Below are 27,014 nucleotides of genomic sequence, written 5' to 3' on the forward strand. Positions count from 1 at the left end.
ATGACTCAAACATTAGGGGACTGAAAGGGCTGCGCCATCAGGCAGCTTGGAAATAGGACCATCTATTCCATGACAACCTTCCCAGACTACTAGCTGATGGCATCTCTGCTTCTGGCCTGATGCTGAGGAGCCTTCAGGACACAAAATTGTGTGAAGAATTGATAAAGCGCTTCCATTTAGAACTCTTAGGTTATATTAAATCTGAGAAAGACATGAATCTTTTAGAATGAACATGGAGAAGTCCAACTTGATAACACAAAGTTTAGAGGAAAAAAAGATGAAAACAAATCGCATGAGTTTTTATTTATCTGATACCATGAATTTGGAAGAGAAAGATGGTTATTAAAGCAGTTTTAGATGAATATATGTATTTTGTATTTTTGACAAGTGATCATCTCACTAAAATTGTTTTGCTGTTGATATTTGAATCACTATTTGTTGGGGAAATACATTTGCATTGGAAAATCTCCCTTGATTAACAATTTGATGAAGGGAAGTTTTTAGAGCTCTTCTCAAAAGTTAAGCATATGAAAGTTGTCTCAAAATTTCCAACGAAAAGGGTAATTCCACTTCTAGGCTTATCACTCATGTAGAAATTCATGTGGGTCACAAAAATAAAGCTCTCCCAACATCTCAATATATTATGTTTTTTCTTTTCTTTTCAATTTCACAGTTTTAATAACCAACTTGCATTAATAACCAATCCAGGAAGCAGCAACAGGTAGTTTTAATTCTTTATACATTGCTTAATGATCAAACATTTGGACTGGATCAATCTATAAAAATTTGCCTATGTTATGGGAGGTGTAGGACCTTCTATTCTAGATTGTTCTTCCGTACACCTAACTTTATTTAAGAAATGGCATCTTTTCATGTGAGAACTAGAATATAGAATTTATTTAGGATTTTTTATTCCAATATACACTCCAGACTACTCCTCTATCTTGAATAATTTCTAACTTTCCTCTGCAGATACACTAAAACAAGTGAGAATAGGATTATAAGCAATTAGGGCCTGTGGTCTCAAATAGCATTACCACTTTCAAGATTTATATGTAAAATTACTAATAATTTGGATTTTGAGCAGTATATTTTCATAAATATTCTACAGGTCACATCCATATTTTTAGCAGATTTTTTGGGGAGACAGAAGGTAACTCACAATATTACTCTCACTTGAAAGAAGAAACAGTCACATTAACACAATATAAAGGTGCTGAAAAACTGTACAATAAAGTAACAAAGGAATCTTATTCCAGCATTTTAAGACATAATAAATGAAAAAGCCAAAATATTTTCACAGTTCAGTTGGCTTCATGTATGCTGAGTTGCATTTGAGTTTAGAAAGTACATAGCTATGAAGCGTACAGCTGGCTATGTTTATTGACTGTAGGTAAGAAAATGGTAAGAGCATCAAGATGACCACTCCTCCATCTATGGTGTAGCAATACCACTTAAAAGAGACACTCACTATGTTATGTCCTTTTGCTCTCCTTCCATACGTATATTCCAAAGCTAAGGTTGGTTTCGGTGGCTCATCCCTGCACAATAAAGACAGGCAGCATTACCATCATGGGTGGTACTGTTTTCCTATGCTATCAGCTTGCCTGGTTTATTTTTGCTTCCTCTTAAAAACTTTATTAATAAAGTTATAACTTGTATAACAACTGAAGTAAAAATGATTAAAAATTTACACAAAAATTAAATAAACTTTCAAAGAACCACCTTAACAGATTTTAGCAGCAGCTGTGGAGGTGAATAATGGCACCTGCATGTTCTGGGGGCACCCAGAGGCAGTGTTGTGGGGCAGAGAAGGCAGCGGGGCTGGCAGTACTGACGGCCGTGTCAGGGCACAAGCTCTCTGCATTCGGGCCAGGTGAGAAGCTCTGGGATCAGGTTTATGCTCAGCCCGGATGTGGGGAGCTGGGAACCTAAAGACTATCCATTTTAATGGAAACATCAATGAAAGACTTTAATACAGGTCTCTATTCGAAATCACAGCTCAGATATGGACATCATTTAGCTAATGAGAGCTGCAAACAAATAAGACTTTCCTTTCAACTTCCTGCAACACCTACCAATCATAATCCATTTAGGATTAATCTGCTGGCATGCTTCTATGGTACAGAAAGCTAGAAAATATATAAAACAAATGGTAACAGGCACAGTTTGAGGATCAATAATGTGCTTCAAAATGTACCCATGAGCAATTTAAAGATTATAATTAATGTTTAAATAATCATGAACATGAGCAATTTAAAGATTATAATCAATGTTCAAATAAGTAGAATAAAAAAATTAAATATCAAAGTAGCATAGCCAAAAAAAGTAATTACTATCATAGGCTGAGTAATTATGTTAATTTCTTCCCCCAAATAAGGAAATCCAATATTAATCCTGTACATTTTGCTTGACTGCTATTTTTTCTTTAAAGGAGATCTTAAAAGCCATACTAAGAGTCACTAAGAATTAAAGTATGTTGTTTCAGCCTCAAAATTATTCTCTTTCCATATGTCTTTTAGGTTCTAACTTGTCCCACACAACAAGAATACACAAAAATGTAGTCTCTAGAGGTTAACTAACACTTACCTGTCAAGACACCTTAGAATAATAGTAGTCTTTCCCTGGAAATTCAGAAAGAAAGAACACTGTGTTAATGTCATCCACATGTAAAATTTTATTATTGTTCATAATTGTGGCCCAAAATAGCTTTTAATCACTTGAATGATAAATTACCTGGAAACTAGAAACTTTCAGAATTGTTCCTAAGTTTGATAAGTGGAAAAAGTTAACTGTCAACTTTCCATCAGAGTGTAACTACACTGCTATTATTATAATTATAAAGTCCCGCAGATGACAAATACTAGCAAATCATACCTCATTTTAGTGGTCAACTTGGCAGCTGTCTTAAATTTTCTCTCTACTCATCAATGCTAATTACTGGTTAAGCTGATGAGTAGTGTCTTCTAAAATGTTTTAACTCCAAATTGTTGAAGTGGAAATAAAAAAGATAACATACAAATAAAGGACATGTTGCAAACACGTTCAAAGTGAGCAATACAGATACGAGAGTAGAGTACTTTTTTTTGGTTTCTTTTATTTCTAGAAGATGTACTTATCCTAACTGTCTTTTTAGGAGTCATGAAATACAGATTCTGGTCCCATTTCTACCACTAATCATGAAACTTAACTTCACCTCTTAACCAGGGACGAGCTCAGTGGTTTAAATCATTGTTTGTTTTTTTAATAGTAAAACTCATTTTTTCAAATGGATAATCTCTTAGAAGAAAATAGATAAAAGAGAAGCAGCAGGGAAAGCTGTACTGAAGGAAATATTTAGGAAAGAAAAGCAGTTTGGAAAACTCTGAACTACCAAAAACACAGATTATTTTACTATATGTGTGTTTTTTTAAACCAAGAAACCTATAACATTTACCAAAAAAAATCATAAATAAATTACTCCAGATTATATCTGGGCTATGATCAAATTGAATGACTTTTTTCTAATGAGATACATAAACAATTGGACTAGTACTAAAAATGTATATTATTGAAAGACATTTAAAGGTAGGTGTTATAGCAAAGTGAAAAACTAGAAACAACAGAAATGTTCCAAATAGAGAACTGGCTAAATTAATTATGATAAGCCATATAAGGAAACAGCATGCAGCTATTAGGAATAATGATGTAGGAATACACATACTGACAAGGTAAGACATGCATAATAGATTGGCATGACGCAGTTTTCCAATTAAAAGTAAATCTTTTCCTACTTCTCTGAGATGCACATACATAGATATATATTGAAAAATAAACACAAATAAATCTAGAGAGACATCACATGTTAATAGTGAATGTTTCCAGGTGATAAACTTCTAGGTAATTAATTTCTTTAAGATAATCAGGATTTTCTATCCTACACCAAACATGTGTAGTAGTGTTAAATAAATGAGGACTACAATACCTAAAAATTAATGTATTCTATGTACAAGAAAGTATACAGACTAACCATATTTTAGAATTGGAAGGAATCTTAGATATTTCTAGACAATTTTCTCAAATTCTCATGGTCCAATAGTGTTGATTTAAATTATTTTTATTATAATTTCATATAAACGTATAGAACTACTTGGGGGAATTCCAAATAAACTCAACTCTGGACACTGAAATCAATTTTTAGATTATCATTAAAATAATGATCCAAATTTTAAAAATTCACTGCAACTCTAATCCCATAATCCTCTACACACCCCTTCATCTGGCATATTAATCCCCTCCCTTCTAAAACCCTTCCAATCTACAGCTCCAGCTCCATGGTACAGACAAACTGCCCTTCCCTCAACTTCTTCTTCAGAATGTTCTCTATACCTATCAGCCTGAACTAAAACATGGCTGTTTCTGGACCATTTCCTCTGCAGTCTTTATTCTCATCACCCTCATGTACTTCAGGGCCCTCCCTGCTCCCAGTGCCACCTTTGAACAATTACTCTGCTTCCCTCCTCTTGCATAAACCTTAGAGGCTTAAATCAGTCTACACTCATGATTGTTGTCTCTTTCGGCTCACAGTCTCCCCGTCCCTCTCAGCCACTGTCACTGGTCTTGTTAACTTCACACCCACAGAGTGTGTATCTTTTTGAATTAATTCTTATTTTGTGGTTGGCTTCATTCCTTTGAAAACTATGTAAGTTTAAAAAGCTAAAGCTCTAAATGTTCTTAGAAATAATGAACAGTACATATATGTAATTTTTTTAAATGTGCGGTATATTGTGTATATGTATTTATATGCAATACATTGTATATGTGCAGTCACATTGTAACAATTCTACCTAATAAAACTGAAAAATGAAAAAAAAAAAACTTTACACCCACATAGGCATGGGCAACCCACCTAAGACCCCAACCTCTCAGTGCCTTTGCCTCCTCAAGAGACCTTTTCCTTCACTCTACTTCTGCCACACGTCACTTTTAAGGTTCTATCGAACCATTTCACTACTGGAAATTGTGCCACTTCCAAAATCACACACACAAACCACGCATTCTCTAACCACTTCTTCAGGAAGCCCCATAGTAATAACTCTTCAGCTTTAGTGTGTGGTTTCAAAAATCCATCCATCCTTCTGAGACGCAGCCAGAGACAGGGGTGCTTGGGCTACCTGGGCACTGATGCGGCCTGTTAAAGATGTTGCCTTACTGATGCAGAAGTTAGTTCCTAAAAGCTTCACATCTGTTAACATGCCCTTAGGTAGAAGCATGAAGAGCAGAAATAAAATGGTATTATTTATAATATAATAAAACAAATGGTCCTGACTTAGGATAGTTTCACTTATGATTTTTCAACTTTATGATGGTGTTACTGGAATGCAATCCCACTGTAAGTTGAAGGAGGTTTGTAATATGAACCCCAAACAGGAACGGGCTATGATACTACATGAATTGTGGCATCTTGGATCTGTAAGCCTCGACATTTTTTAGACAGTGTCACCAGAAGTTCTGTGTCTCTCGCAGGAACTTTGTGGGCTAAGCAAAGCTGCATGCAGATATGATGCATCTTCTCCAGCTCTGTATGGCCACTTTCAAAACCTTTTGTATCCTTGGCTAAACAAAACAGAAACTTACAGCTAGTGCTATAAAGTGTTCCAATGGATATGCTGTCCTTTTCCCCCATGTTTTTCACTACAATAAACAACCCTTTGACAAACATCATTGGTACAATTCAATTATTCTTTAAATGAAGTTCCTAAAAGTGAAGTAACTGAATCCAAAATATGAATATTTTTAAGATACTAACTTACTTAGAATCTGACTTAAGATATTTAAACACAACATTGTAAATCGACTATACTTCACTAAAAAATGCATCTGAATGAAAATGAATGAGCAGAACATATATAATCCCATGACAATATACCAGAGACTGTTGCCTGACCATATGAAATGAATTACACATAGGATATTTCATGATAGACATCATAAGAGGAATATAGGTAAAGTAGAAATAGTGTAGGCAGTTATCAACTACTCAAGATCGTGCCTAAGGCAGTCTGAATTGAGTTTTCCGTCTTTACCAAAGGAAATGATTCAGACCCACACAGAAACTAGCATTAGAGAGAGATTAAGTGACTCGTTCCAACCCAGAATTCTATACTTAGACAGACTTTCCATCAGGAGTTAGGGTAAAATAAAGGTATTTTAGACATGCAGGGCTTATAAATTTTACTTCTCATGTATACTTTCCCAAGAAACTACAAAAGAATGTGCTCCACAAAGATAAGTAAGCAAACTAAGAAGAAGGAAGACACAGGATCCAGGAAACTGAAGCTCCAACACAAGAAAGAGGCAAAGGGAGTCCCCAGGATGTTGGAGAGGGATGGTAGCTGTGCAGGTAGCTGTCCCCAAGAATAACCAGTACAGACTAGCACAGAAGGTTCAAAGATGGGAGGACTCTGGCTGGAGAGGGGAACTTTCAGATGATTTGATTCAATTGACCACATGAAAAATTATATTGACTGTCTACAGGGGATTGTGGAAGGCATTAGCAACAGATACCCTGGGAGCCAGCTTCAAGGATGTTCCCAAATGATCCCTAGCTCCTGGTATTCACAGCCACATGTAGCCCCTCACACACTGGACCACAGTCAGTCTTTGTGACCATTAGCATATGGCAGAAGTGATGGCATGTCACTTCCAAAATTAGGTTATAAAAGACTGTGGCCTCTGTCTTAGATACCCTCTCACTTGTGATCTCTCATTCTGGATGAAGCAAGCTTCCATGTTGTAAGCAGCCCTGTGGAGAGGTCCACATGGTGAAGAACTAAAGCCTCTGGCCAACAGCCAGCAAGTAACTGATGCCTCTTGCAAGTGACCATATCAATGAACTTGGAAACCGAGTCTCAAGGTCAGCTGAGCCGAGAGAGAACTTTAGTCTCTGATGACATCCTGATTATAACTTTTTGAAAATTCTTAAGCCAGAACCACCCAACTAAGGTGCTCTGAGATTCCAGACCCTCAGAAACTGGGTGAGATGATGTTTGTTGTTTTAAAAGTTTGGGGCAATGCATATAAAAACTAAGGTACATATGAAAACTAAGCAAATTTAAAAAGTTTTAAACTTCAGGAAAAAGTTATTTGAGAAAGGAAATAATCATAGTTCTGCACTTGGCACAACAGCAAAACAATTTAGATACTTAAAATAAATTAACACTGAATATTGATTTAGCTTAGAATGATAACAACAATGTAGCTGAAGGTAGGAGTTTGAGAGAAATAGGATAGTAAAATACTCTTCTACTATTATCAGAAATTCAGCAGTGTCTAACACTGAAAGTCTGGGAATAGCCCAGAAGCACACTATTCAGAAATACAGAAGTAACTTACAGAAGAAACAGTAAAAAGATATGAAAACGGTGGCTCTGAGGAGAGATTCTGAACAATGTGGAGAGGTTTGTTATTTTACTTATGCACGTTTTGATAATCTTTAAATTTTTAAACTACATACATGAATTACTTTAATAAAAGTAAATTTAAAATAATAAAAAAAGACTGTAACAAAGGATCCAACTGAATACAATGAAGGACAACAGCATAAATGAAAAGACTTGCAGAGACCAAGCTCAGCCCTAGTGAGCAGGGTTATGGGATTACTAACATTTTAAAAAAATTATTTTTATTTTTATTTATTTTGGGGGGATTAGGTTTGTTTGTTTGTTTATTATCATTATTTTTTAATGGCGGCACTGGGGATTGAACCCAGGACCTTATGCATGCTAAGCACACACTCAACCACTGAGCTATACTCTCCCCAACATTTTTCAATACAACGACAGGAGCACAAACGTCTGGAAAAAGAAGCTGACAGACCTGCCCTAGTTCACAGTAGGCAAGCGAAACCTGAAAAATTCTGTTCTCTTCTGAGAATTTCACATTAGAATAATTCCAGTTGAGTTACCAGATCATGACAGACAGACAATCCATGACATATAGCATCCATGACACAGAAGGTTATCTACACTTTCTACAGTAGTTAAGCAAAACCTCAAAAATTCTGTTCCATCCAGAAATACACATTAGAATCATGGCAGATAAGACAATCCATGACTGACAGAGAGTTCATGACAGAGGCATGGCTGAAAGAAATGCTAAAGCTGAAAAAGACTCGGAGACAAGGTGGTTGCCACTATTTGAAGGGCAATTTTTAAATATTTGAAGGTTTAACAAGTAGAAGAATTAGACTTATTCCTATACTTTCACAGGTCAGAATTCGGACCAAGGGTGGAAGTTACAATGAAACAGACAGTGGTTTTCTAGTAATAAGGATTTGTAACTCGGATTTTCTAATAACAAAAATTGAAACAGGCTGCCTTGTGAAAGGGAACACCCCTACTGCTGGAAGTATTCAAACCTAGACCACATAAACACTGCTTGCAGTGGTTCTTAACCTCTTGGGGAGATGTTAGAACTCTGGAGAATCTAATTTCCCATTAAAAAGAAAAAAGACACTGGTGTGCAATTGTACACAATTCTGCATGCATTTCTAAGGAGTTCATGGACCCCCAATAAATACCTCCAAGGACCCCAGGCTAAAGACCCCTACTGTAGAAGACAAGACTATCACTAAGTTCCCTTCAGTGTCTAGTGACACTAGTTTAAGAAAAGTGAATGTTTAATGCGTTATACTCTATATAGTTCATATTTTTATTATCTATACGCTTGTTTCAGTCGTACAAGTTATCTATAAACATGACCATGAGAAGAGTATTTATGGCTCCTTTGTGCAAATTGGGAAAAGAAGACTTCTCTGGGCTGTCTAATCAGAAAAAAGCACCTCTTCCTCCGGGATGCTGTGATCCAGGTCAGGGCACACCACTTGACAAGAGTCAGGCTGGATGTTGGTCCCCACCCACCCAGCCAGATCCAACCAGCCAGCCAGAGATTGGTCATCTGGTTAAAGAGCTGGAGTATCTAAATTCTCACCAAAGTATTAAAATAAATTTTACCACTGGTTGTTAAATCATCACAAAACTTGGGGGAAGAAAAGGTTGGAAAAAATGCATTACCCCATTTTTACTGCCAATGAAGAAAACAGACTTTTCTCCAATTTCAACTCCATCACCTTCACTTCCATTACTGCCCCGTTTTTCCACTTCAGCTTTTGCGATTTCCCAGAGCGTTTCACTGTAAGAGAGGCAGAAAACCAAAGTTTAGAGAAACAAAAAGAATCCTTTCTAAAATTTATTTCAAGCTCAGAGGAATTTTATTTCAGTCAAATTTGTGAAATAAATCGACATTATCTTGAGGGGACCATAAGCTGATAAAACTTCTGAGGATTAGTCATTTTCTTTGTGCATCAGAGAAACAGGAAAATGATAAACCAAGCCTTTTTCACCCGGATTTGAGGGCTTCCGGGCAAGGCTGAAAGCTGTATGTGTTAGCCTCTCACACACACACATGAATGTACCATGACTTTTGGAAATGTACAACTTGAAAACCACCAACATCTAGGAAAATGGTGAACGTGCAAAACCAATGTGTCACATAATCTTTGCTCCCTGGAATTCGTTTCTTTGTTTTTAATTATATTTTCTGGCTCAAGATTTCTTTTTTAAAATATAAAGAAAGGGAAAAAAATCACCGAAAATCACTTTGGAAAATCATCCTTTCATTAGTCCACATACATATAATATTTTATACAAATAAGACTATATCTTTTTTTAAAAAGTAAAGCCTAAATGAAATACGGAGTATTGAACTAAAAAAAAAAATGAGCAAGATTTGATATAAGCTCGAATCTGCTACTTTCTACATAAAGTATGCCAAATTGGGCAAGCTACCTTATCTCTCTGGATTCTTCATTCCTTTAGTAATTTAACAAGTATTTATTGAACACTTAATATATGCAAACTTCTGTGCTAGTCCCCAAGCTCATCTCTGTTTCTCCATCTCTAAAATGCTGCTTAAAAAAGAATACCAACTATACAGCATTGTCATGAGTGTTAAAACGTGATAATTCACTTAGGTTAGTGTTTGGCCTATATATAATTACCGAAAATTACCTAAAATTATTGAGTGTTTATCATTATTATCATTAAAGAACCAGGAATAAAAAAGGGAGTTACAAAAAATCAAAATAAGTGACTCTAAATGTTTGCATTAAAATACACACAATTATTTCACAGGTGAGGCCCTCAGCCCGGGCCTGCTTGCTCCTCAGTTACACACCATTTCTTCATAATGTGATTATCTGCTTTCCAAGTTCCCAGAAGAAAAGAGGGAAGGACTTACTGTAACCAGTCGTGCCACTGGTGGAAATATTTATAACTGTAACCAATTACATGCTGAATGGAAGCTGACAATTTTTAAGGTTCATAAACTTAATGGAGATCACATCGTGGATCCAGTGTGAGAAAAAAAGACTCAACCTGCTCCATGATGGACTCTCGGACTCCCCTCCTCCCCACCCCCACCTAAGTCCTTATAAGTGGTTCATAAAAGTTTTAGGTATGGTCTTGAGAACTAGTAATTAAAAACTGACATCATATAAGGGAAAAGCTAAATGGTAATAGGTGATTAAAATCCTACCCCAACGCGCCTTTAAATGTCATCTTACATTTTTCGGAGTGCTTTCACAAGTTTCCCCTCATTTATGGTTGTTGTGAACCCCTGCACCCGGAGGGGTGGTCCCAGAGGAAGCGGCTTTGTGGTCTGGCTCACCGCCTGAAACCCAGCTTCTAGAACATTCCGTAGCCCGTGAGAAACTCTTATTTAAGTGAATGATTGGAGTTGAATGATGTTTCAACATCTCTTAACTTTTTCACCTGGGTAACTTTTCCACCTATTTCAAAATCCACATTCTCAAGGATAGTGCCTACGGCCCTTTGACCATCCAGACAAGAGCTGCAAGCAGGGCAGACCCACAATTTACTTCCACCGTCACGCATGGATTCTTACCACCCCACCCCCGCAACTACCTCCAGCCGCCTCTCCTCCTCAACGCCCATCCCTTCCAAGTGGGTTGGGGAAGAGGGGAGGCTCTAGAGGGGAGCGTAAGCCAGGCGCAAGCAGGGTTGTAGAGATGGATACCTGGGCATAGTGGCTTGGCTGCCCCAGGATCGTGGTCGCCGCGTAAGGCCCACTCTAGAATCAACCGGACCGCGAACTCGGCGATCGGTCCGGTAGCGCAGGCTCCTGGGTTGCCATGGTAGCGACGTCACAAGTACGGCTTGCGTGCGAATGACGGGCATCATGGGAAATGTAGTTCTCAGCGTTCTTTTTTCCAAGACACATCCCCCGCTTCTTCCCTCAAGACTTCAGAGAGATACGGTGGTAATAAAACCGGGACCTAAAAGCTCTGGGCTGGAAGTGTTCTTTTATTCAAAAAATATTCCACTGAAAGTACTGACTGCATGCCAAGGGTCTCTGCCCTCTCTAATTACTTTTTATTCCCTGATAGCAACAATTTGGGAATGGAGGGTGAAAAAAATCTCCTGAGCTGTATTCTATGATTTATTAGAGGCAAAAAATATTTACCATTTCAGTACTTTCCAACTTTCTGCTTGTTTAGTTATACTGGGTTTTATGCAATAGCACATCATTTATTAATAAGCTAAGAAAGCAAATACATGTCCAGAATACTCCATTTACTTTATCTCCAAATCAGTATCAAACATGGAGTTATTGCTATATGCAAGACTATGTGCTACTCAGAATAAGGAATGAAGACCCCTAACCTTGAGAAAGACTAAGTATAGCTACCAAAAGGAAGCCAGTGATACACGCTATTGCAGAGAGGTACAATTTACATAAGAACAAGTGACTATGCCTAAAACAGTTGGTGAAACATTCATGGCAGTGACAGTGTTTGATCTGTCTTGAATGCTGGTAGACCCAGGTTCTTTAGCCCAAGATGTCCTGAATATTTGAAGGAGAAACTCCCCCTCCACCCTTCTGCCATTTGTCTCGGTCTCCATGGTGTAATGTTCAAGAATTTGGGCTTTGGAGAAAGGTAGACTTAGGTTTAAGTCCTGACTCAGCCACACTGGTTAAGTTACCACATTGCCACAATGGATAAATTATTCAATTTCTCTGAGCCTTAGTTTCTGATCCTGTAAAGCAAGGGGAAATTACGAGTTTTAAATAAGATAAGTATATGTAAAACATAACTTACGTGTGTCTGACACATTATAAGTGCTTAATACTTGTTATCATGTGGTAAACTGCTAATCAGCTACTTTGAACAAAGAAACACAAGGAAATGAAGTAGATGGTTGGTAGGGAAAAACAAGGCATTCATTTCAGATAAAATCTTTGGGGACAAAATTCTTCCAACATCTAGGTGCATTCTGGAGACAGAGAAGACTACAGTTGCATATAGGAAGGGAAGTAATGGAGTAGCATTCAATGAAGGAAGGCTGATAGCAAGGGATATTGCTACTTCTACCATTAACTCAGCATATACATCCTGGGGCTAGCCAGCCTATAAACTCACAAACTGATGTGGGAGAAGTTGTGATGAATCATAATGATTTGGGTTCTGGAACTTTAGACTCCCTTTGCATGTTAGTTCAGAAGACCTGTTGGTATGGTTAACAGTAATGGCAGCTAACATTTTGCCAAGTGTTTGCTCTGTACCAGGCACAGGACTGGCACTTTAAAGTTATAATTGTGCGGATAACTGGGAAAGGTGGTTGAAGCAGGGAGCCTGATAACAAGGAAGGTGAAAATTATCTGGCTGGGTCCTGATCACCAGCACCGATCTAGGAGTAATTCAGTTGATTCAGTTGATCTGATTGAGCAGGTGAATTCCCTTTTCTACCCTTATGCCTCCTGAGGCTTCATACTTAGAGAAAGTGACTTCACTGGGTAGATGAAAACTGTTCTTAAGGTAAGAATATACAAAGATCTGAGCTCCCGTGCTGGATCAGCCCAAGAAGACTCACAGAGTTCAATGGTGGTGATAAAGAGGAGACAATTTTACACTGCTTGCTGGATAAGATGAGCAACAGTGCAGAAGGATAAAAATGTGTTCAGAGCATATATGGGGACCTGTGACTAGTTAAGGATGGCGCCAAGGTGGGAGACCAAACTGGGCAGGTAGACTGAGCTACAGTGAAAGATCTTGCAGTCTGGATTTTACTGTGTTGTTATGAGAAACCAAATAAGATTTCAAATAAGTGTGCCGTGACTGAGCCTGCATCAGTGAGGTAATTTTTTGCAGCTGTGTGAAGGGTGCTTTGGCATCTGGAAGCCCATATGGAGGCTATTAACAATTGCCCAGAAAGTGACAGAGTTCTTACACTTTCCCCTTGTTTTCAAAGTTATATAAGCTTATTGTAGTAAATTTTAAAAAAGGTATATAGAAAAAATAAAAAGGGTATAATAAGCAAATGCCAGAAGTAACAACTATTAAACATTTTGATGTATTTCATTTTAATTTTTTCTAATCTTTCTCACATTGTTGAGATTTTACTATAAAGTTCATTAACATTCTGGTTTTAACATGTGTTTTCCCATATCAATTTTTTAAAAACCCATAATAAACATAATTTTGATGGCTGCATAAGCTTCCACTATATAGATTTTTAGTAATTTACTTATGCATTCTTCTAATATGAATGTTTCAGGTGGTTCAGAGTAAACACCTAACAGGAGTTAGACTAATCAGAGTCCGTCTCTGGAATTTTTCAAGCTAGAATTAGGAAAATGAAGTCTTTCCCTCTCCAGAGAAAACTGCCATATTTCCTGCTAAATACAGAAGCTATGTTATGGTGAGGGAACAGGAAGCAGACGCAGAGCTATGTCAAGAGAAAGTACTGGCTCAAATCTCGTGGTTCTGATTGTCCTTGAGGCTCGTGTCTTCCTCTTTTCTTTGGATTTGGTTGCTTAGCTCTCTGATTGTGTGATACATACTAGTATCCTTGTAATAAGCTTTCTCCTTTTAGTCTAAGTTAGTTCAAGTTGAATTTTCGAATTTACAACAAAATCAGTGCTGGCTAATATAGTTACTAGAGAGCAGAAAGTGAAGGCTTGAGGAAGGGAAGAAAAGTCAGTATTTCCCTCTTGGGTGACTGATGAGTTGATGATACTGTTGACCAATTGTTGGGGGCACAGAGTCAAAGAACCAGGTTTTGAGGGCATGGTGAGTTTGAGATACCATCCAGTAGACAGCTGGATCATCTGGAGTCCACTGGATTTGGCAGTTAGTGGGTCACTGGTAATCTTACATTAAAAAGCTCCAGTAGAACAGTGGGGGTATGACATCAGTGTTAATGATACTCACTTTATCCCAGGGGGAAAAAATCTTATAATCTGTGCATAATCCCAAAGCTAATAACTCTCCTTAAGCTTTTCCAAGGTTACTCATTTTCTATACACTTTACTTTCATAAAAGGCAACACTTACTGGAGTTTGATAAGCTCATAGTATTTTCTAGAAATTGAGGAAGTTAATCACTTCTCAGCCATCTCTGGAACTACCCAACATTCAGTTCTCAGGGACTCTGCTAGGGATTCCTTAGGTCCACATAGTGAGACAGGGAATTAGCCTTTTCCAGCCACTGCCACTGTTGAAGAGTCATCTGATTTCTTTATTATTATGGTAAAAAACTCGTAACATCTACCTTCTTAGCTATTTTAAGTGTACAGTTCAGTAATATTAACTGTTGTCACATTGTTATGCAAGAGATATCTGGAACTTTTTCATCTTGCAGCGTGGATACTGTATACCCATTAAACATTAATGCCCACTTCCCCCTCCTGCAATCCTTGATAACTACTTCCCTAGTTTTTGCTTCTATGATTTTGGCTACTGTAGATATTTCATATGAGTGGAATCACACAATATTTGTCCTTTCTTGATTGACATTTTGCTTAGCATAAGGTCCTTGAGTTTCATCCAGGTTGTAGCATGTGATAGGATTTCCTTCTTCCCTTTTTTTTTTACATCTTTAAACAATTATAGATGAAATTCTCATTTTTAAAAATCATGCATTAATAGGATTTTTCTTTTTTAAGGCTGTGTAATACATCATTGTATGTATATTCCACATTTTCTTTATCCATTTATCTGTTGATGGACATTAGGTTGCTTCATGAATAAAACTGTGATGAACATGGGTGTGTAAATATCTCTGCAATCCTACTTTGAGTTCTTTTGGATATATACCTGGATGTGGAATTGCTGGATCATATGGTAATCCTATTTTTTATTTTCTGAGGAACCTCCATATCATTTCCCATAATGGTGGTACCATTTTGCATTTCCACTAACAGTGCACAAGAGTTCCAACTTCTCTGCATCCTCTCCAACACTTCTTGTTTTCTGTTCTTTTGATAGTGAGTGGCCTCTCTTGATGGGTATGAGGTGATATGTCATTGTAGTTTTGATTGCATTTCCTTTATGATTAGCGATGGCAAGCATCTTTTTCTGTGCTTATTGGCTATTTGTGTATCTTCTTTCTTCAAGTCCATTTCCTACTCAGGTTGCTTTTTGTTGTTAAACTATATATATGCTGATATATTCTGGACATTGACCCCTTATCAGATATATGCTTTGCAGTTATTTTCTCCCAGTCTGTTGGATGCCTTTTCACTCTGTTGATTGTTTCTTTTGACATGCAGAAGTTTTTAAGTTTGATGTAGTCCCATTTATCTATTTTTTATTTTGTTGCTTTTGAAGAATCCTCTGATTTTAATAAAGCCACCAATAGAACCCAGCAACACCTTCAGAAAAGGATGCCACTCCCCCCACAAACCCTGCGAATTAGAAAATTATGTTAGCGAAGTGTTGGAAGGAAGGGAACTGTATTTCCCATGCTGGGGTGAACATTTATGTCTTATTTTGGAGTTATTTGCTAATAGATGTTGCCCGTCTAAAAGTTTTTGTTTCCTGCCTATTATTGGACCCAGAAATACTTAAAAAGCATCCAATGAAGGTTTTTGGATTGATGTTGATTATAAATGTGCCTCCAGAATCACTGTGACTATGTTCAATTTAGGTAAAATTAAGCTCAATAGGGAAAATGATACTATAGAGCGAGTGTTTATCTCATCTCCTCACCTTAGCCTCTGCCCAGGCCCATCCAACTCTTCATTTAGAACTGACCTTCCCACTTAAATGCCCAAGAAGAGCTTGAGTCTTGGTCTCAGTGAAATATGGACAACTCTTATTTCACCCTAAATCTCTATGTACAGAGTTTACCTTAATTTGGAGTTTAAAATTGCTCTCGTAGGGAGAAAATAGAGGGAAGTTTGAGAGGAGAGGCAATACCTGCATGAACCCGTCAGCAGAAAAGCTTCTCCACGTTGTTACTCCTGCTCTTCACTTTCTCTTCCTTAGTCTCCTCATTTCTGGAGCCTTTGCTCCACAGGAATCAGCCCAGAGACTCTGCATTGAGGAAGTCCAAATTCCACGACAGCTGGGGATGGGTAGACAGGTGAAATGTGTTCTTGGCATCCCAGGAACACATAAAGCCTGTTTCTAGAGAAATATGGTTAATATGGTTAATATGTTTAATTCTTCAGGATTATACTTCAGTACAATTATGGGTTACAAGTATTGTTCTAGGAAAATGGCTACCATGTATTTTTTTTCTATGGAAAAAAATGTCCAAACAACCACTAATAAACACATTTTTCAAGCAAAGACTCTATGTAAGTTATAACTGCCTTTTCTTTCAAATTGAGAGTTAAACTCATTTCTGAACTATGGCAGTATTTGACTTTAAGGACACACACACACACAAATCCAGAACACTTAAGATAAACTTTTAGAACACAGTCTAATCAACTCACCTATATGAAATAAGCTCCATTAAAATTTTTTGAAATCATGGGAGAACCTCATGATTCACACATATCGTACATGTGTCAATGTGCGTACATACATATGAAAATTACACTTTGCCAAAAGAGCTTCCTTTTATATGGATAAAACAAAGCAACACTGAAGACAAAGCAGGAGTGCAAGAGAAGGAGGTAATAACTACCATTTTCACTAGTAGTACACCTCAGCTTTGACAATGAAAACATTAGGTATTTCTTGAAGATTATTCAAAAGATAATGCTTGAAATGGGTTTTGTAAATCATTTATTATGATTGAAAGGGAAGAAAATGATAGGAGACAAATATTACAATTAAACATGTAACATTATTCTCTTGTAACCAATCATAATAACATACTTTGAATTTTTTAAATGGCTATATAAGTAATTTCCCAGAAAATAAAATTTTCACATCATCAGTTACAGAAAGTTGATTTCTTTCCATCAAAATATTTTATCTCTGCTCTCTATCAAAAATAAATGCCAAGTCTAGGGTACTACCGTTTCAGCTAAGCCTTCACTACTTGGTTAAATTAGAAGATTTTGGAGGCGCACTTACCAGATGGTGAACTAACTACTGCCTGAGAATAAAGTCCTCACACATATGTAACAACTCTGCCAAGCCTCTGGCTTACCAACCAATGATTATGAAATGGTTTTCTGGGAACTCAGAAACTCTACTGTATCCCAGCCAAAAGACTCCTGAGAGTCACCAAACTGGTAGCCAGCTGATTCTCAAAAATTAATTTGCTTACACAGTGATGGTTGGGGCTCAAAAGATTTAGGGGAAATAGTAAAAGGAAATCTATTTCTATGGGGGTTTTGACCTTTGTCATGACCAAAAAGCAAAATTTTACTTGATCAGTGTATTTCTTGGCTCTGTCCTTTCTAAGGATGCTAACATCGGATGGAACATTTTAAAAAGGCTTGGTGTGAGAACAGGACACTGCCATACGGAGAAAGCAGCAAAAGAGAAAACATGAAGGCTCTGCCAACAAATTAATTCAGCAGCTAACTTTTTTTTTTCAAATTGGTTAAAAAATAGCACACACAAAATGATAAATATATGTCCAAAATATAAATATAAAATATTCTACACATAAATAAAATTAAGTATACTCATGATTACCTCTACAATTAAACATTTTTACAATATAATTTTCATGTCTTATCACAGTTTCATTTTTATCATGAACAATAAGTACCTAATTTTGACACATACTGGAATGTACTGACCACTTATGTAACTTAGTAAAGTAATACATTTCTAGATTGTATTAACTAAGATGTACCTCTTTTGACAGAAGAGTTCCTTTCTCTTTTCTTTTAAAAAATATTTTTGGGAATTTATTTTAAAACTATAATTAGAAAGGACTTTATAACGCAAAGCTTTAAGAGTTGTCTTTGTTTTCAAAGATATTATTATTTAATAAAGCAAGGTCAAGATGACCCAGCACCCATGTAATGAAATGTGGGCAATATTCCAGTGAACTTGGGTTATGCTGACAGCCAAAGAATGTCAGGAATCACGGTCTTGTTTTAAGTTTTACACTCCAGTGATCTGAAAAGGTGACAGGGTACACTTTCTAATACCACACAGGGGTTCTGGTTACCTACCTCCTGTTTTCTCACACAATGCTTCATAGAGCCAGAAGACTTACTGTTCTTGCTTTAAAATTTACCCTTCAACACCACCCTGCAGGTGCTTCTTACACTGCATACTCTACTTCTTTCTAAATACTGTTTCATTAATTAAAAGCCCACTTAATTACAGTACTTAATTTTTTGGCAGTGAGCATTTCCAAATCATCAACTGGTTTGCCAAATGAGAGTTTGGCAAGACTCCCTTGAATCTCCCTTTCTAAAGATTGTTAGCTTATTTTTTTAAAAAAGAGAAAAAAGCCATATGGCATGATGCATCTGATGGCAACAGAGAAGGCGATGGAAAAAATGATGAATGCTAACCCAATTAATTAATCTAAGAGAAAATCAGTATGTGGGAAAATTTTGTGTTTATGTTTCATGAATAGCATTCGTTTGAATATTTATGAATCAAATAAAGTAGTAACCCCCATTATTTTTAAAGAATGGAATACTACTATCTGGGTGCCCTGCTGCCAGATGTAAATGAACTTATTTGGAGATGACGCAGCCATTGCTTGGAGGAAAAGGAGTGGATGCTCAGACCCCTGACTTTCAGAGTAAAGTGGGGCCTTTGGTTGGTCTGCTGCTTGACAGAAGGGGCTGGCTTCCCATCACCCTGGCTTGGGGACCCCGGGTCCGAGCTGAGAGCAGCGCTGGAGCAGAGAGATGGTGAACTGCCTTTTGCTGATAGAAGTTGTTTATGTAGCTGGCGATCAACAGAGTGATTTCAAGAATCTAGAACAAGAAAAGCAGAAGTGTTATAGTCCTGAGAAGTTCTCATCACTTCCAAGAGAGAGTGAAGAGTTGGCCATGGGAAGTCTCCATTTGCAAGTGCCCAAGCTACCAGAATTCCCTTTTAACCAGATCAAACAGTGCAGTACAGTTGATATTTGAACAACACAGGGGTTAAGGGTGCCAACACGCTGAGCAGTCAAAAATCCATGCCCAACTTTACAGTGGCCCTTTGTATCCACGGTAATTCTGTATCCACAGTTCCACATCCGTGGAGTTAGTAAGCCATGGATCATGTACTAATGTAGTATTTACTGTTGAAAAAAATCCATGTGTAAGTGGACCTGTGCAGTTCATACCTGTGCTGCTCAAGGGTACTTGTATGTTCAGCACCATCAAGGCACTGACCTATTTTTCCATTACTTAAGCCAGCAGAAAGAGTGATAATTAAAAAAAAAAATCAAATTTAGTGGCAGTATTAGAAAATGTGACAGTCGTACAATTCTATCAGTTATCTTAAAGCCACATTTGTGAATATATGAATAAGAAATTCAGTGTATTTTATCAACTCTTTATTTAAACTAAAGCACTGAGTGTGCCATGATCTGCCCTTACTATCTGCCTTTACTTAAGTACAGATTTAATTAAGAGACATATACGCCATTTTTTTAAAGGTTCAAATTCTAAAAAAAGTAGTCTCTTTTGGTTGACAATTTTAAGATGGTTATAGTTTTAGAAAAATTAATTTCTCATGTTTTTTCCTAAAATTGGAATTACATGTTAGAATGTAGCCCTTTTATTTATTGCTTTTACTTATAGACATTAAAACTATAGCTTGCTAAAAGTAGTAAAGAAACAAGTATATTTTAATCATAGAACCTCACTCTTCCCACTAAATAAATGAATAAAGTAAATTACTCCAAGTAAATAAGATGATGTGTATAAAGTACCTGACAACAACTACGTAGGCCAAGACCATCTATTTTAAACCTTCTGTATACCAGGCACTGGGCTAAATACTTTACAGTTCCTTCATTTAATTCTTAAGCAAAAAAAAAAAAAAAAAAAAAAGTTAGCATCATACCGGTCTTTAGATGAAGAAACCAAGACTTAGAAAGATGAGGTAAGCCAAAATTTGGATCTATGCTTGTTTGATTATAAGTAAAGCATGTTTTCCCATTGAGAATTTAGTCTTTGCACAATATATGTTTTAGTATGGGAAAAAACTAGCATACAACAGCGAAAAGGCTTCTACTCACTTTGGGTTTTGCCATGGCAAAAAGTAATTTCTCTGTTGGTTTGTCCTTTGAATGCGTATTGTTAATGACTATCATAAAATCATCTTGATAACCTCCAAAGGTCATTAGACTCTTGTACACATAGCTGACTATTAACCTCTTCAAAGAGAAGAAAATGGAAATATGTTACACACTTTATTTTCAAAAAAAGTTGAGAGACGATTAACAACATTTATCTCCATTAAAATGTGGATACAATCAACCAACTACAGATTGAAAATACTTTAAAAAAAAATTCCATCAGGTTCCAAAAAGCAAAATGAATCTGCCATGCACCTACAACTATTTACATAGTATTTACACTTTCTATGTATTAGGCTGATTATCTTTCTATGTATTAGGTTGAATCAAATGAAACTATGCTTTTTAAGGTAAAAAATGGCCAAATATTGGCAAATCCATATAGTTCACCCTGATATATATATATTTTGATAAACATAGTGTCATGCATAACTGCTTCTTTTTAACATTTTGCTTCTTTTCACTCAACATGTTATGAACATCTTTCCATGACAACAAATGTACTTGTATAACATTATAAGTAATTTTGTAGACATTTATTTAGATTTTATAGACATTACTTATCTCCTATTGAAGAATACGTAAATCTGTTAACTATCATAAACAATACTCCAGTGAGTATTTTGGGACATATTTCATAACACACATACCTAATTATTTCTTTGGTCATAAACCTCAACAACTGAAACTGCTATCTCAAAAAAGTAAGGACAATTTTGAGACTTTTTCCAAACTCAGAAAGGTTATACTTATTTACATTCCCAGCATCACAGTCTTGCTAATGCTGGAAATCATCATTCTTTTGAATCACTGCCAATCTGACTGGTGAAAAGTAGAATCTCACTGTTTCAAACTGAATTTATTTGATTATTAGTGAGATTAACATTTTCAAATACATTTATTGAACATTTGTGTCTCTTCTGTGACTTGCCCTGGCCCATTGGTCTACTGGTGTGTTCATCATATCCTTACTGATTGATATGACATCCATGTTCGTAAAGGATATTAAACCTTTGTCATATATGCAGCAAATAGTTTCCCAATATACTAAAATAACTTTTAAAGTATAATTCAAAGGTGTACAGCCTAAAAGTAAAGGAATCTGTTTGTCTAATAATGAGCTTGCAAGACTGTGAGTAAACCATTGCATCATTGAACGCCTCAAGTGCTACAGCCCAGCAGTGACTACTTCCTGGCCTGTACATCCATTTCCTGGGATCTAGGAATTGGCTTACTTAGCTAAGGTAACTCAATATTGGTGTACAGTTTCTGTTCACCTTAAGTCATTGATTTTATAATCTATCTTCCAATGATCTATTCAAGAACTAAAAAGCATTCAAGGAGATATAAATGCCTTCAAAAAAGTTTTTCAACAAGAAGAAATAGTTACTATAACACTAAAGGATGGTCTGGTTTCCAAGAAATCCTCAGTGATCCTGACTACAGCCCCAGGTAGGCAACCCACAGGTGAATTTAGCAATCCCTGCTCACCAGGCTAAAAATAAAGTGCAAAATTTTTAAAGTAATGTGACACATAGAAAATATGATAGAAAATGAATTTCAGATGAATAAATGAATATATACAAAGCTTGTTTGACTTCATATTCAATCATGTAAAAAGGTCTAAGATACTGTGTATGTACAAGTGAACTGGTAAGTGATATTATGAGAAATTACAAACATGGTTTTAGAAGCCTTAGTGAGACAGAACTTAAACTTTGGTGACTAAAATTTCCACTTTAATGTTATCGTAAAGATTTTCATTTTACACAGGAAACAATCCTCCTAACACTATAAATGAAGTCATTTTGCAAATACAAATGATTGCAATTTACTCATGGTATCGTAATATTTTTCTTATACACGATATATATATAACCTGTCTAATCTTACTTTATTTTTATTTTTAAATTTAAAAAAAAATTTTTATTTTTAATTTTTTTAATTGAAATACAGTCAGTTACAATGTGTCAATTTCTGGTGTACAGCAGAATATCCCAGTCATGCATTTACATACATACACTCATTTTCATATTTTTTCCATTAAAGGTTATTACAAGATATTGAACATAGTTACCTGTGCTATACAAAAGAAACTTTTTGAAGAATCTATTTTTATTTACATTTGTAAATTTCAAACTCCCAAATTTATCCCCTCCCACCCCCTTTCCCCAGTAACCATAAAATCGTATACTAAGTCTGCAAGTCTGTTTCTGTTTTGTAGATGAGTTCATAGTGTCCCTTTTGTCTAATCTTGTTTTAAAAGATTAAATGGTAATCATTGTTGTATTTGCAAAATGACTATTCATTATATAGTATTTGGAAAAATATTTTCTCTGTATGAGAAAAATCAAATTAAGGTATCATTCACCTTTTATTTACGGTACACTGAGCAATGGAAATAGGTGACTCAATGTAAAACTTAAGGATTTAATCTTACCATGGAGCTGTATTCTAAGATGCTTAAACCATCCTCATGTACAGCCAGCCACAGGAAAGTACTCCCAAGTGATGATGGGTTTATGGGCTATGAAGAGGTGAAAATATGCCATATAATAAATGCTAAGCAAAATTACAGAAATATTTTTCAGTCTAAATGCAACACAACATTTGCAAAAACAACAACTTATTATTCAAAACCTTGCTTGGGGAGTAGGCAGTGCAGCTTAATGGAAAGAGCAGTGAATCTGATATTAAGAGACCTGGGTTTGAGACACAAATCTGCCATTTATTAAATGTACATTTAGACAAGCCACTTAATCTAACCCCTGGCAGGGTTCGTCTCTTCTTCCTCAGTGTTCCTGCAGCACTCTGTTCATGTCATTCTTAACCGCGTTCACCACACAGTGGTTGTTTCCAGGCCTGTTGCAACACTAGTGCTGAGTTCCCGGAATTTGAGTAGAACTGATCTGAAACCATGGGCTTATGTATCCCTAGAGCTTAACTCAGTGTTTGGCCAACAGAATTCATAAATACTAAAAAAATGAGGAAATGAATGAGAGTAAATGAGTGAATGGATGAATGAAGAAAGAGTTCAGCTGTTGTCTTCAGTCCAATGATTAAGCCTACTGAGTATCGGGAATGATTTAAGGGGCGGGAAGTGGAGCAGAGGAGAAAAGAGAGACGTTGATGGCTTTCCTGCCCTTTCCTTCATGTCCCTTCATGATTTTCTTTAAACTGTTGGGAATTTCCTTATTTTTCTTTTAAAAGGCCAAACATACTAATCCTGGGGTTACTGTTACCGTTTTGCATTTTACTGAACTGAATACCAATCATTCTTTCTTACTCTTGCAAGAAACAACTTGGCACCAAAGAATGGCCACTTCCTGGCTACTGTCAAATAAATTCGCACACAGTCAGCAGCACTGTGTCCCCGGAGGGCCATCCATCTGGTTGACAGGCGCTGGCAAAGCTGCCTAGAAAAGAACAAAAGCAAAAACACAAAATAAAAAGCATGAACAGTGTATCATCCTCCCAAGATAAAGCTCTCCTTGAGCCAATCTGAGGCATCACGGGCAGACCTACTCATGACCTGGATGAAGCTGTTGTTCTGTGACTCCCGTCTCTCCACCGTCCACCCCTTGTCCTTTTAGTGGCATTCTTTTTACCAAATTCTCATACTATTAGTGCTCTCAGTATGATCCAGGTTCCCCGTCCCCCAACCCCTTCAGATAAATTTTAAAAATCTGATAGGCTAACATCAAACCTTCGAATAAATTAGTTCAAAAGTTAATTTCTTATGGGAATAACTTTCATTCTTATAGAAAAGTACAAGAAGTTGAGACTGAAGAATGAATCCTCAACAGCAGAATTTTAGGTATGACCAATTCTGGTTTGGAAAGATGTTGGATGCAGGGGAAACATCTTAAACAAAATCACGAAGGCAACCACTATTCTACATAGACAAAGGACTGATCTCAAATGTTTCTGTTTTAGAAAACTTCTTGAATTGGATTTGCCTCTATTTTTGAATTACAGCTTTTCTTTATATGCTTTCAAAAATAATAACTCCAAATTAGTTGAGTTTAATTAAAATTTTTATACGGAAAATGTAGTGTAAGAAGATAGTTTATTTTTACTCCAATTTGTTTATAATGTAATACCCTAAGAGAAAAAAATTTTTGGTAAACATGTCGTAAAATTAAATATCTTTTTGGACAATTTTTTCCTTTTTTTATCGGCAAGATTAAGTTGGATAAGAATGGAAAATCAAATGAAAAACAGATCTTCTGAATCAGGTAAACTTTTTTTCATTAAAAAAGTTTTAAATCTAGATACTAAAATTTCTAGGCACATCTTAAATTTTTTTAAAAAACCTATAACCTCTTGGGAATCAACAGCATTAAAAAAATCTTGAGAAAATTGTCATGTACAATCTTATCATCTTTAAAATTTGAACAGAAAGATATCACCGGAAAACTAGTGTGCGTCCGCCCTCTAAAGAGTTACAAATAGTTCTTTACCTTAACTGTTCTTCAGAAGAGTCATCTCTATACCTTTTAGGATAAAATTTCTCTATGACTTGTTTTAGAGTTTGATTTGTTTTGCACTGATTATTAACATGCCCTGCTGGAGTTGAAAAAGGTCTCTCAAAATCTCCAATTTCCACCTAATTGGAAATCCAAAAAAGAGAAAATACAGGATATTTAAAAAAAATTTTAAAAAGAAAATTAGCTTTATTTTTTCTAAAAATTCTTTATAACATATAATACATAAATCTATTTGTCATGATCGTGCAATTATTGAACTTATAATCACATATAAGGACTACTATTAAAATCTAAATTTCATTTGAAGTCTAATTATGGAAAAAAAATCTATAATTTAAACATTGCAGTTTCATTTCTACATTAGCCACCCAAGGTTAATAACTGGTAGCATGTGCTAAAGGCTACTACTGTACTATTGTCTATAAAACAGCACTGATAATTTTTCATTCTTAAGGTACTATTTTAATTGATAATAATAATGCAAAGTAGAAGTTTAAAATGAAAGATTAAAAAAGTTATAAAGCTATGAAAAATCTTTAAAAAGTATTACTTAGACTTTTTAGGGGTCTCTACTGAATATAACAGGAGCAAGTACTATATTCTTATCATTTTCTTCCTAGGTTTTCTCCATAAATGTTACTATACTCATCCCGTCAATCTATCATCCTGTTATTCCTGGAAATAAAGCCCTTCATTCCCCTTTCTCCCTGAATGAATGTTAATCCTTATTTCTATTAACAGGCTACACAGAGGCCAACCCACGCAACCACCTACTCATCCATCTCTCCATCTGCTCACATCCACCCATATATTCATCCAAACCTATATTGAGTCTTGAACCCAGTTTCCTATCCTCAAAGAGTTTACTGTCTAGTAGGGAAGACTGAAGAATAAACAAATAGTTGTGATAAACTGTGTTAAATGCTTTGTCCAGGGTACCAGAGAGGGCTCAACAAGTGAGACAGAGTGGGGGACATTCAGATGAATGTCCTACTGAACATCCATGTCCTTACCTGCAGCACTCCCCAACAAGCAGCCGGAGGGTTCCATCAAGACTGGGATGGTCCCATCTCAAAAGGGCCCTCTACTGGCAGGTAAGCTGTTAGCACGACCAGCCTCAGATTCTGACCCCTGTGACTTCCCCATCTAGTTTTTTTTTTTTTTTAATTGAAGCATATAGTCAGTTCTTAATCTGACCAGTTACTGTCTAAATTCCTTGGCTGAGCTTCATCTTTACAGTCTACTCTCATAACTTTCTAGGTTCCTTGACCCCACTTGTTGGCTTCTTGGCTTGGCTTTGCTGTTCAGCTTTTTCACCCTCATCTCCTATCTAGTCAGGTATCATCCTAATTTCCTCACACCAAATAAAAGTTGTCCATCTGCTCTTCAAACACACCAAAATCCTTCCCCCACAGCAAGCTTTTCATTGGCCCCACCTATCAGCAGGTAGTACTCAGCAGCGCTAGCTGTGAAACCTCAGACCAAGATTTAACCTCCAAGGATATGGCAGTTGGACAAATAGTAGTTACAAACGTACGAGGCCAGTCAAGGCAACTTTGGCTGTTAGAAAACCCTCCAGTGGGACATTCAAGCTCAGTGTCTCTCTCTCTCTCTGGCTCCTGGCATACTATATGGCATAGAATGAGCACAGTAAATATTTGGAAAATAACTAAAAATCAACTCAGATCATTCCCAATATGCCTCCCATCAACATGACACCTTACCAGACACTTTGAACAACAACTCATGATCAGCTCAAAGAATTTCCTAATTAAGACAGATTATCAACAAGGACCTGCAGATACTCAAATCGACAACAGAAAGAACTTTTTTCTTCTACAGAGCTCAGATTTCCTCAGCATGTTTCATTTATCTTCACAAAAACTACTCTGAGGAAAAGATCAGAGGTATGGCTTAACTTTCCTTTTGCCGATGAGAAAGTATACTTCTTAGTTAGTAATGTGCTCAGAATTTTCTATGTGTATGGCTTTACCTTTCTACCCCTTCCTCAAATT

At 36.4% G+C, this 27,014-nt stretch overlaps 2 protein-coding genes across 5 annotated transcripts in view; both read right to left on the bottom strand.

Moving 5' to 3' along the window:
- DYNC2LI1 (dynein cytoplasmic 2 light intermediate chain 1) overlaps positions 1-11,224 on the bottom strand; it is a 28,621-nt gene extending 17,397 nt beyond the window's left edge. For both annotated transcript variants that reach the window (XM_072937789.1, XM_072937788.1), the window contains exons 1-4: positions 11,077-11,224; positions 9,054-9,171; positions 2,590-2,624; positions 1,472-1,541 (exon numbers count right to left, since the gene is read on the bottom strand). In XM_072937789.1, the coding sequence (XP_072793890.1) occupies positions 1,472-1,541; positions 2,590-2,624; positions 9,054-9,171; positions 11,077-11,084 (231 nt within the window). In that variant the 5' untranslated portion in view covers positions 11,085-11,224. The remainder of the gene's footprint in view (positions 1-1,471; positions 1,542-2,589; positions 2,625-9,053; positions 9,172-11,076) is intronic.
- Positions 11,225-18,703: 7,479 nt separating this feature from the next.
- Positions 18,704-27,014, bottom strand: part of PLEKHH2 (pleckstrin homology, MyTH4 and FERM domain containing H2) — an 83,996-nt gene continuing 75,685 nt past the window's right edge. For 2 of the 3 annotated variants that reach the window (XM_072937791.1, XM_072937790.1), the window contains exons 26-30: positions 24,973-25,118; positions 23,796-23,925; positions 22,950-23,036; positions 20,450-20,587; positions 18,704-19,193 (exon numbers count right to left, since the gene is read on the bottom strand). In XM_072937791.1, the coding sequence (XP_072793892.1) occupies positions 19,011-19,193; positions 20,450-20,587; positions 22,950-23,036; positions 23,796-23,925; positions 24,973-25,118 (684 nt within the window). In that variant the 3' untranslated portion in view covers positions 18,704-19,010. Of the gene's footprint in view, positions 19,194-20,449; positions 20,588-22,949; positions 23,037-23,795; positions 23,926-24,972; positions 25,119-27,014 lie in introns of those variants that run through there. The other variant, XR_012059064.1, reaches the window with a different exon arrangement.

The sequence above is a fragment of the Vicugna pacos genome, chromosome 15, assembly GCF_048564905.1.
Source record: "Vicugna pacos chromosome 15, VicPac4, whole genome shotgun sequence".
In the NCBI taxonomy this organism is placed as follows: domain Eukaryota; kingdom Metazoa; phylum Chordata; class Mammalia; order Artiodactyla; family Camelidae; genus Vicugna; species Vicugna pacos.